The 12,389-nt window shown below is 40.4% G+C and overlaps 1 protein-coding gene across 2 annotated transcripts in view; it reads right to left on the bottom strand.

Moving 5' to 3' along the window:
- Positions 1-12,389, bottom strand: part of PRRG1 (proline rich and Gla domain 1) — a 143,416-nt gene that overhangs the window by 61,804 nt on the left and 69,223 nt on the right. For both annotated transcript variants that reach the window (XM_070784442.1, XM_070784441.1), the window contains one exon: positions 153-313. In XM_070784442.1, the coding sequence (XP_070640543.1) occupies positions 153-313 (161 nt within the window). The remainder of the gene's footprint in view (positions 1-152; positions 314-12,389) is intronic.

Here is a 12,389-nt window from a genome sequence, read left to right as displayed (position 1 = left end):
TTGTGTTCTTAGAGACCACACTTAGAGTTAGCTCTTTGAGAGGCTAGTTTTTAACTGATAGCAACGCACACGTTTGGGAATGCAGGTTTTAAATATACATCACAAAGGTAGGCAAATCTATGAATATTTTAAAAGACTGCCAATATACTCACAGTTTTTTCGTTATTTTCAAAAGCTTCTCTTGCCTCTTCAAATGTACAGACTTCTTCTTTGCATTCACGCTCAATGTTGCCCTGTCTTATTTCTTCGAAGAGTCCATTCGCTCTTGGGTAGCGTTTTAATACTGAATTGGCTTTTTCTCCAGTGAGAAAAACTACAAAGAGATATAATAATAAGCATAAAATTGTAATTAAAAGTACACGTGGAAAGTTACTGTACAAGATGAAGTCTGCTAGACGCTCTTTAGAGAACATAGCCAACACCCTCAACCTCTTTCTCTAGGTCAGCAAGGAAGTAACACTCGGCTCTCAACCACCCCATCCATCTGCTGTCTTCCTCATCATGTGTGTCCTTTCAGTGGCAGTTGCCCTGGGCAGGGACAGTGACATAATGAACTATCCTATATCCAGACTTTAGCACATTCCTGCCAACCATGGGTGTTTAAATATAGCAATAATGAAACCAGTACATGCATGCATTCATTACTGTAAGAGAACGCCCCAGGCATTCTGCTGGTGGATAGCAGCAATGAAATAAAAATCCAGTCTGTGGACTATCAGTCTTTGTTACCCCTAACTAAAAATAAATAAAACTCCAATTGACCTAATTATGTAAACCCAAAGCACCTTTACTCATGTGAAAAGAAGAGGTGACAAAATACTATCAAGAAATTAAGATAAATTTGGCCATAATTCATTCCAAAGAATATTAATAGTCATTTTGTTCTAAATGCACTTAGCTTGAATATATTTTGACATGTTAATATATTTAACCCCATTTTGATGTCCTTCAGAAAAAGAAAATTGTTCTGACTTGTAGAGGCATTTCATATAAACATTCAAAATGCACATTCATGATACCAGTAAAATAAGGCAATGGTTATAATGCACACTTGTGGGAAATAATTTTTATGTACAGATTCATTTTAAACTAAACTTCAATTACATTTGTCTAAAATGGTCATGCTTGTTTGAAAAGATAAATAGAATGCTACCAGAATTTAATCTTCTGCTAGAGCAAATAAATTAGAAAATACCCTAAGCTTAAAGACCTCTGACATGTGACAAGGTACATAATAGATCCTTCAGAAAATTAAGGGGAAAAAAAGGCCAAATTTTGGGGGGAAAAAAACATTTTGAAGTTAAATGAAAATAAGTAAATATTCGCTTAAAAATGGCAACAACAGGAATGAATTTAAGGTTTACCTCAATTTTAGAAGTGTGTATTTGACTTTATAGAGGATACAGATTCATTACTTAGGACTCTTTAAAATATCCAAATTGATACAAGTTAGATGGGTACACTGAAAACTATGGTATGTCTTCCTTCCTTCTGTGCCTCAGAAGGGTTAAGTAGCGATAAAAATGGATCACAGAATCATAAAAAATCATTAGAAGAAATCCTAGAACATAAAAGGGTGCTGCTGAGTTGGAGAGTAATAGTAGAATTTTCTGCCAGTGCTTTTCAGTTTAGCTGCATGAGCATCTCTTGTTGGACTTACTATCACACATCCTGCTGGGCCTACCTCCCAGAGTCTCTGATTGCACAGGGCTGGGGTAGAGCCAAGAAGCTGCATTTCAAGTAAGAGCCCAGGTCACACTGGTGCTGCTGGGCCCACTCCCCACAGTTTGAAAACCACTACTCAAATGGGAGATCCTTAGAAAATTAGTTCTGAGGAAGGTGTTTATGGAATGCTGGGATTAACAAATGCAAAAAGATCTTTTACTGTATGACTTTTTAGGACTCTTACTATGTATTTAATATATATTTGAAATCTCCAGAAAACAAACACAACACATGCGTATGTCACATTTATTTGACTATGGAGCCCTTTTCCAAGGGACATTTCACTGAATTAACAACTTCTAGTCACCGGTCTTATTTATGGCAATGAGAAACAATTCTCTTCCATACAATAGGCCAACTAATACATGAAGATGGTAACTGACTTCCCTTGAGGCTTCTCTTTTCTAGGATAAACATGTCTTGTTCCTTCATCTGTTGGTCATATACCAGAAAAATATATAGGAGTCCCTGTATCATCTTTATCACATTAAATGCTATATTCTACACTGAGTGTGGTCTGACAAGTACAAAACTAATCATGGCTATCAGCTTCCTTGTTTTTAGACACACTAGATATGTCAATTGTGCTTCCCTGGTAGCTCAGCTGGTAAAGAATCTGCCTGCAATGCAGGAGACCCTGGTTTGATTCCTGGTTCGGGAAGATCCACCAGAGAAGGGATAGGCTGTCCACTTCAGTATTCTTGGGCTTCCCTGGTGGCTCAGCTGGTAAAGAATCCACCTGCAATGCGGGAGACCTGGGTTCGATCCCTGGGTTGGGAAGATCCCCTGGAGAAGGGAAAGGCTAACCACTCCAGTATTGTGGCCTGGAAAATTCCATGGACTGTATAGTCCATGGGGTCGCAAAGAGTCAGACATGATTGAGCAACTTTCACTTTCAGATATGTCAATGAAGTCTAAGGCTTCCTTAACTTTTGGTGACAGGTTTATTGAAAATAAACCAATCAATAATATTGTATTTTAAGCTTTTAAGAGGGGAAAAACCCTAAATTCTCCTAAGGGAAAATCTTACATGCTGTCTACGTTGAAAAATGTGTCAAGGAAAGCAGCTGACTCCTAAAATCAGAATGCAGACTAATTCAGAAGATCACACAATTATAAGGTAATGTACAGCAGGACACAGCCCTTCTAATTCCAGCCTAACCAAATTACCAAGAGCATTCTACAAACATCTCCTGTGTATTTCTTGTACTGGGAGGCAACGTGATATAATACTGAGACCTCTAGATGCAATAACCTGGCAAGGAGGTTTTTATCTCACTTGCCAAATATGGTCAATTAGAAGTTACCACTTGGAACAAGAATCTGACTAGTAGGAAAGATACTGTTACAGATTAGTTATGTCCTGGGAAATATTGAAGACAAAAAGGAGAGGGGGTGACAGAAGATGAGATGGCTGAATGGCATCACTGGCTTAATGGACAGGAGTCTGAGCAACTCCAAGAGATAGCAGAGGACAGGGAAGCCTGGTGTGCTGCAGTCCATAGGGTCACAAAGAGTCGAACACAACTTAGCGACTGAACGACAACATGTCTGCCATGTATTAGGGAACAGGAAATTGTGGAAGAGTATTTTCCAGTCCTAATCAAAGTAATTTGGAAATCTAATGGGTGATGTCAGAATTGGGATCCTTTCTATGCGAAAGCAAAATAAGGGAAAGGTGGCATCTTGAACCTATAAGGTAAGATCAGACTATTTCTTCCTAAAACGCTGGGCAATCTCCATGATGCAGGGGCTTGTGTTTGGACTTAATGTTTGAAACTAAGGTTGATTATTTTCCTCTACCTCCTTTTCATCAAAATGTGTGAGGTACCCCAGAGCTGTCCAGAATCATGTGTATGCCTTCTTCAGAGATGACATGATATGACAAGTATACAGACTGTAAATCTACTCTAAGAACACAACACTGAGGTGGTATTCAAACATGTTCTTGTCTCATTAAAGTACATAAGGAAAAACCTAAGCTGTTTTCTATTCAGTTAGGGAACATCCTCACTAAGGAAAATATTTCAACTCTAAGACTGAAATACCACCATAAAATAAGTATATTAATTAAAAAAACATAGCTACTTTTTCATAATTTCAAAATAAATAGCTCTCACCCATGCTTTCTCTTCAAAAGAAAACAGTAAAAATAAGTGAAATAAGATGACTGCTCAAGTAACTCCCTAAATTACTCCCTTAAACCAAAATATGTAGTCATGTTGCATATTTTTAACATTGCAGGATACTAAAACTGATATTTTAATGTCAAAAATCTTTATCTAGGTAAAATCATGTGCATATATTTGCTAAAAAACAGCAGATGGCAGGGCCTGAAAGTTAACAGCTCATGTGGAAAATCTCTACTCCCCTTATCTTATCAGTTCTCTTATCTTGGGTCTGAATTTACTCAAAGAGCCATTATTTAAAGTGGCAAATGTTTACATTTTTAAGTGAGCAAAACTTTTTATTTAGGACATATTTACTGAACACAGACTATGTACAATGAGATAATGACAAGTCACAAAGATCAATAGGAAATGGCCTTTGCCCTCAAGGTTCTTTGGTGCAGATAATGAAGATAAGAGATATACAAACAGCTCTAATGGAAGATGAACTAGATATATGCTGTTTGAGGTTGGCTGCTGCTGCTGCTAAGTCACTTTAGTCGTGTCCGACTCTGTGCAACCCCAGAGACGGCAGCCCACCAGGCTCCCCCGTCCCTGGGATTCTTCAGGCAAGAACACTGGAGTGGGTTGCCATTTCCTTCTCCAATGCGTGAAAGTGAAAAGTGAAAGTGAAGTCGCTCAGTCATGTCCAACTCTTAGCGACCCCATGAAGTTGGCAGGCAGGCAAATTTCTTCTGGGTAGGTGTGTTGGTGGATGGGAGAGAGGCCTGGAGAAGGACGAGTGAAGTGTATTAGGGCTGGCCTTTTAGGGACATGCAAAGATGGTGAAGAAAGACACCCTACGAAAACAAAAAAGTGAGTGAGGGCCTAGAATCAAATAAACCTAGGGCCATAAATAAGGAATAATGAGCTTGCCAGTAGGGCAGAGTTCACCATTTAAAAAAGGAAGAGAGGGAAATGGGACTTGAAATGGCTTGATAGCCGTGTCATGAGGCACTGAATGTTAGGCTAAAATATTTAAACTATTTGATAGACCCAGCACAGTCATAAATAAATAAATAAAGTTATTTTTAAAGTTTACTGAAAGAGAAGCGCTAAATAAAGGAAGCAATATTCAAAAAAAAAAAAAAAAAAGATTTTAGACCGATACTTCACAGAGAAAAACCTAGAAAAATGTATATGTACAAGATTTAGGGGTAGGATGAGGAGAAAATGGAGGGATAAAGGCCAGGAGAAACGCTACTTACATTAGACCAGGTTAAGAAATGATAAGATCATGCTTTAGAATGGTGCCAAAAGGAAGGGAAAGAAAGGGACAGATGTGAAATTTAGGGTTAATATAACCCAACATATAAATATAACTCAATGTGCGATGCCTTTGGCCACTACACCTATCATGTAGCTTATTCCTCAGTCAAACCAAATCTTGTCATTCTCCATACAGGCTTTTTCATGCCTCCATAACGCTATACCTAATATTTCCCCTGCCAGGCAAACTCCTATTCTATTCAGATATGAAGTGAAAGTGTTAGTCACTCAGTTGTGTCCAACTGTCTGCAACCCCATGGACTGTAGCCCACCAGGCTCCTCTGTCTATGGGATTCTCCAGGCGAGAATACTGGAGTGGGTAGCCTTTCCTTTCTCCAGGGGATCTTCCCGACCAATAGTCAGACACAACTGAGTGACTAACACACACTATTCAGCTGTAACATCCTCTAAAAATGCTCCCTAGATTCTACTTCCCACTTCATTAGACACAGCTGCTATAGACTCTCAGTAATTAGGTAGAATTCAATTATAGCAATTAAATAAACTATATTGTAATTTTATTAGAAGTTTTAGTATGCCTATCTGATTCCCTCTCAAGACTTGCGGACGGGCCCCACATATTATTAATATTTTGATCTAACCTCTGTCTTTCATAATGCCTAGTAAAGATTTTGGTATAGAACAGGATTCAGTAAGAGGGTAAATGAAAACGCAGAACAGGAGAAACTTGAAATCTGAATGACTAGAAACTGGGAATCCATGGGCCATACCTCCAATTATGAAGCAGCATCACAAAGTTAATATATGATTGTGAAACAAACACATTTACAGCAAAGTTTCTAGTTAGCCAGCACTTGAATGTCCTTTTCGCAAAAGCAAGCACCTTTTGAAATTTGTACAACAGTTCTATTTGGACTCTGCTTGGAGCATATGTTTTGTTGCTGTTCTGAAAGAAACACTGATTTGCCCCAATAGTTATGTAGCAGGAGAGCAGCTGGACACCTACTGATGTGGGAAGAGGGCAGAGCCAGTTCCTGGCAAGGAACTAGCAGCTTAGCTTCCCAAGGTGTTGCAGCCAATTCATGACAGATGTGTTGGATAGTCTACATTTGGGGAGAAATTCATTGATACATCACATTGGTTGGATACCACACAAACTATGAGCTGAAGGTCATTCAGTTTCATTATTAGGTAGTTCTACACAGAAGGTGGATTTTGGCTGTGATTAAAAAAAAAAAAACAAAAAACAATAGGTGCTATGTGTGAGAAGAAGTGAGAATGTGTGAGAAGAAGTGAGAATGTGTGAGAAGTTTTGTGATCCTCAAAAGGTACACACATCCAATTAGTAAGTAACTGCACGGCTATTTAAAAGAAATATCAAAACAAAGTGTGAGTTTTTTGGTTTCCTAATGCACATAAGTTCAGTTCAGTCACTCAGTCGTGTCCAACTCTGCGATCCCATGGACTGCAGCACGCCAAGCCTCCCTGTCCATCACCAACTCCTGGAGCTTACTCAAACTCATGTCCATAGAGTCAGTGATTCTGTCCAACCATCTCATCCTCTGCCATCCCCTTCTCCTCCCACCCTCAATCTTTCCCAGGATCAGGATCTTTTCCAATGATTCAGTTCTTCACATCAGGTGGCCAAAGTATTGGAGTTTCAGCTTCAGCATCAGTCCTTCCAATGAACACTCAGAACTGATTTCCTTTAGGATGGACTGGTTGGATCTCCTTGCAGTCCAAGGGATTCTCAAGAGTCTTCTCCAACACCACAGTTCAAAAGCATCAATTCTTTGGCACTCACCTTTCTTTATAGTCCAACTCTTACATACATACATGACTACTGGAAAAACCATAGCTTTGACTAAATGGACCTTTATTGGCAAAGTAATGTCTCTGTTTTTTAATACGCTGTCTAGGTTGGTCATAGCTTTTCTTCCAAGGAGCATAAACATAACTAATGCCCATAAAAGTTATGTTTATACTATACTATATACTATTAAGTATGCAATAGCATTGTATCTTTAAAAAGTAATGTACATACCGTAATTAGAAAATACTTGATTGCTAAAATGTTAACTATCACCTGAGAACAGAGGGTTGCCAAAAACCTTCAATTTGTAAAAGTCGCAATATTTGACAAGTGCATTAATAGGAAGTATTTATTATCTTTTTAAGAGGTGACCAAGCTCTCAAGATATAAATACCTATTAAGTTGTTTAGACCTAATTACTTCATAAATGGAACTATTAGGCATTTCTTTTGGCCTATAGCTGCTATGAAAAAGCCACTGCAAACTAAGAGTACTTTAAACTCAGCAAGTTTGGGAACCTCTGACCTAGGGGTTCTGAAGACAGATTGGGTCTTGCCAATGTGCTCCCAAATCCATCTGGCACATCAAGTTTCAATGGGCTGCGAAGTTTCCTCTTTGAGGAAGGAAACTGAGATCCGTTTTGGAACTTGAAAGTTGGTGACACCTGTCACATGGGCTAGTTACTGTGGCCCTGATAAAGTTAGCAGGAAAAGAATCCAGTGTAGTCCCCACCCCATCCAGTCACACCCCCTCAGTTGTAGGTTACCTTCAGTTCTCCCCCAATTAGCTGCTCCAGTTCTGCCAGCTTGTCTGGGGAAGAGGCCAGGGAGATGAAAACTGAAATACACAATCACTAGGTAGCCAAAACACTGGGCAATCAGGCTTCCTGTGTTATGGAGCGAGCAGAGGGGAGTGAAGTGCCGGGTAGAAAGGTGTTCTCCTCTTTCCCTAGTGCTGCTGGTAATTACTACCAGCCCAGCCAGGGCAAACCTATGCCTCAGTTCAGGAAGTGGCTCCTCTACTGTCCTTGGAATTGCTGGGTATCCAAAAGCCTGGTTTGGGTGCCCAGGTTTCAGTGTAAGACGGCTCAGAGGTTAAAGTGTCTGCCTCCAATGCGGGAGACCCAGGTTTGATCCCTGGGTCGGGAAGATCCCCTGGAAAAGGAAATGGTAACCCACTCCAGTATTCTTGCCTGGAGAATCCTGTGGACAGAGAAGCCTGGTAGGCTACCGTCCACAGGGTCGCAAAGAGTCAGACATGACTGAGTGACTTCACTATTCACTATACGCCAGCAACAACATGAAGAGCAAGAAAAAAGGGAGACTTCCTACAAATGCGCCTAGCATTCCATTATCTTTCTTCGGTGCAGGAGGCAGGATGTACTCCTCTATTTGTGGGAGAAGGTGAGCTTCACATCCTACTACTCCTTCATCTTCATCACTCCTCACAGGATGTACTCCTCTAGACTTCAGGTGCAACCCTAGAGTTCCTACATGTCCCACAGGAACAGGGCTGGTAAGGGAAGAAAGAAAGACATTCTCATATTTTCAGGGGCTGTGGTTAATTTGAGTAATGAATGTGATCTCACTGGTATCCCAAGTTTGTTAAATGGTACCCATCAGCTACACATTTACAAAGTAAGGAAGAGGCATTAAAGCAAACAGCTATGTGAGGAAAGCCAAAACCCTAAGCTTCCCTTCCTCATCTGTAAAACTGGAATAACAGCACCAACCTCAGTTATAAATGAGGTAGGTATTGGACATAAGGTGCTTTGCTCAGAGCCTGGCAAAGACTGGAGCTCAATAAACAAGAGTATGATTTGTTGTCACTGTCCTGGTAGCAGTTATTTCATTAAAGGAAAAACAAGAGATTTATTTACCAAGATGATAAAAAAATACACTTAGAAAAGAAAGAATAATTGATCAACGATAGGATTAATTTGCAGTGAGTCTGTATGATTAACTCCAGGGATGCCTGGAAGTCTGGTCTCCATGGTCAAGTTTGGGATGAAATGTACAAGCTTTATACAATGCTGTTTAAAGCCCTTGGAGGCACTCTGTACTAGCCTGTCTAGTTTATTGAAAAATGTATAGATTGATGGTTTGCACTGATGGCATGCAGCCTAATTTCAGCTATATGACCATTAAATATCAAAGATTCTCAGTAAACTTGTCCTCTGGCACCCCTGAGACCAAGGTTATCTTGCATGTATCTTGACTGTTCTCACTGAGAAGACAAAGCATATCCTGTGTTACAAAAAATGGGCTTAGGAGCCATCTTTCTCCTGCTGCACCATACCTTCATCATTGTTGTTCAGTCACTAAGTCAAGTCCAACCCTTTGTGACACTATGGACCATAGCCCCGCCAGACTCCTCTGTCCATGGGATTTCCCAGGTAAGAATACTAGATTGGGTTTTCATTCCCTCCTCCAGGGGATCTTCCTGACCCAGGGATTGAACCCACGTTTCCTGGATTGGCAGGCGGATTCTTTACCACTGAGCCACCAGGGTAGTCCATACCTTTATAATACCTTATGAGAATCTCATAGGTCCTTTCAATTAGTTAGTGTCAAGTAGTGGCTACTTGGAGAAGGCAATGGCACCCCACTCCAGTACTCTTGCCTGGAAAATCCCATTGATGGAGGAGTCTGGTGGGCTGCAGTCCATGGGGTCGCTAGAGTCAGACACGATTGAGCGACTTCACTTTCACTTTTCACTTTCATACATTGGAGAAGGAAATGGCAACCCACTTCAGTGTTCTTGCCTGGAGAATCCCAGGGCTGGCAGAGCCTGGTGGGCTGCCATCTATGGGGTCGCACAGAGTCAGACACGACTGAAGCGACTTAGCAGCAGCAGCAGCAGCAGCAGTGGCTACTTTGATGATTCATAAATATTCTGAGGATATCATGAGATTTAAAATTTTGAGGGCTTCCCTGGTGGCTCATTGGTAAAGAATCTGCCTGCCTGTGCAGGAGACATGGATTCCTGATCTGTGACGATCCCACATGCCATGGAGCAACTAAGCCCATGTGCCACAACTAGCGAGCCAGTGCTCTAGAGCCCAGAAACCACAATTACCAAAGCCCATGTGCCCTAGAACCCATGCTCTGCAACAAGAGAAGCCACCGCAATGAGAAGCCTGTGCACCACACCTAGAGAGTAGTCCATGATCTCCGTAACTAGAGAAAAGCCTGGGAAGCAACGAAGCCCCAGCACAGCCAAAAATAAGTGAATAAATAAATAAAATTATTTTCAAAAATTTCAGAAATTCTTCAGAATATAAATTATGGACTATTTCTGGTCCTTATTTAAGAAGGACTTGATTTTATAAGAAACTCATAAGGAAGTATCCTTTACCATACCTTACATGCTTACTTTTGTTAACTTCAATTTTTGTCAAATGTGTGCTAAGTCTGTCATCATGAGAATTTTAACGAAAGATTAGAAAGAAGCTCTTAAGGATTGAGAATTGAAAATCACACACATGACAGATATACATATTTAGAGAAGCATGAATGAGTAGCTGTAACAAAATATCCTAAATTATTTTCTACTGATATTTGGGTTATTTGATAGTTCAGGTAGCTATTCAATATCTGACATAATCATTGTGGATATTAAGGATAGTAAGACATTATTTATGCAGAAGTCACTCATACCCATAAACTTAGAAACAAAACACGACCAAGGTGATGCATTCGAACTTCTGTTTTACCTATAAGGGAGCCCTAGCTCCCTTAGACTTAACAAGGATTAATTTACTCATCCCTCATCCATGAGCCTGGCTATAAGACTGGAAAGCTTATTTTGCACATTAAAGCCGAGAAGTAGAAGGGACTAGGGGTGAGCTGAACTAGATCAACACACTGACAGCAACAAGAAATGAAAGTTGGTGGATCTGACGAGGAAAGAGATAGGAGGCCCTTTGAGGTTATTTACAAGTTTACAGAGGGCTTTTGTTTACATGATCTCATTTTACTCAGAACATTTTTCAAAGTAGAGTATTTGTCATATCTCACAAGTAAGAAACTGCTGTTTAGAAAGGATGCTATCACTTGTGGCCATGCTTCCTTTGTTGGGTTTTGGGGGCACCACCTTCTTCAGTTGTTTTTCCCCTTCCTCTCACTCTTCCCTCTCAGGAAAGGCTTTTTCTGCTGTCTTTTCCCTTAAAATAAATGTTAACTGGCCTCTCCTCTTCTCCTTCCCTCTAATTAGGTGACCTCATCCACTCTCATGTTTAGTCATCACATATAAGTGACAGCTGCCAACTCTACAATGCACAGCCTGGCCCTGTCCAAGGAGCACCTGACTGATACGCACACCTTCTGCTAAAACTCTCATGTTCATCACCTGTGCCCAAGGAGCACAGTGAGCAGTCCCAGACTGGCAAAGGCAGTTGGCAGGGACTACTAGGAGGGAGGAGGCTTGTGTTCAGCAGAGGGGCAGGACTGGCAAAAGCCACTGGAGCTCACAGGTGTGCAATTCCTAAATGCTCAGTATTATCTTCCAATATTTTGATTTTTGATTCCTATGCTCTTTTTATACATGGTTTTAATTCCATGTTGCTTCAATTCTTTCTTTGAAAGCAAGAGAAGCTTAAGATATGAATTTGAATGACACAGGAACCTCGTATGCTACACAAGCCAAGTATTATTAGTCTAATTTTACCATTCACTGACTCACTCACTAATTTGTTCAAACATTTATGTAGCACTTTTTATGTGCCAGATGTTGGTGCAAGGCAGTGGGCTTAACAATAAGACAAAGTCCCTCAAGAAGCTCATAGTCTAATGGCAAATTACTGAGTAAACTGAGGCACAGAGTGGTAAATGCTTTGCCCAATGAAGTGGAAATAATAGGTACCTGGAAATGATTGACTAGAGCTGGAGAGAGGGCAGGGTACCATTAGGTCATCATAAGTAAACCCCTTTGACTGAAGAGCAAGGCGACATACAGAAACATATTACAGAATCTGCTTGCAAAAAAGGTTAAAATAGGGGACTCCCATGGTGGTCCAGTGGTTAAGACTTTGCCTTCCAATGCAGGGGTGTGTGTTCAATCCCTGGTTGAGGAGCTAAGACCACAAAACCAAAAACAGAACAGAAACAATACCGTAACAAATTCAATAGACTTTAACAATGGTCCACAGTAAACATTTTTTTTAATTTTTTTAAAGGCCAAAATAGTTTTCAATTGTCACCATGACTGAATTCACATCTTGCAAGGAATTATTAAACCATGATCTGATGGCATTTCTACACTTGCCCCCAAAGCCTGGGGGCATGCCACCAGTCTGCTCCAACACAATCAATCTGTAGGGACCTTCAAGTCCAATTTTAACACTGGGAACCATAGTGAAATACAGTAATTTCACAAACTTTAAGGATACAGCATATTTATGATACCTCTACATACAGAAGTTTGGAAAAAACTCTTCTCTAACCCTCATTCAG

This window comes from Bos indicus, chromosome X (assembly GCF_029378745.1).
Source record: "Bos indicus isolate NIAB-ARS_2022 breed Sahiwal x Tharparkar chromosome X, NIAB-ARS_B.indTharparkar_mat_pri_1.0, whole genome shotgun sequence".
Classification (NCBI taxonomy): domain Eukaryota; kingdom Metazoa; phylum Chordata; class Mammalia; order Artiodactyla; family Bovidae; genus Bos; species Bos indicus.
The sequence above is the reverse complement of the archived record's forward strand: the minus strand, read 5'-3'. Positions and strand labels throughout refer to the sequence as shown.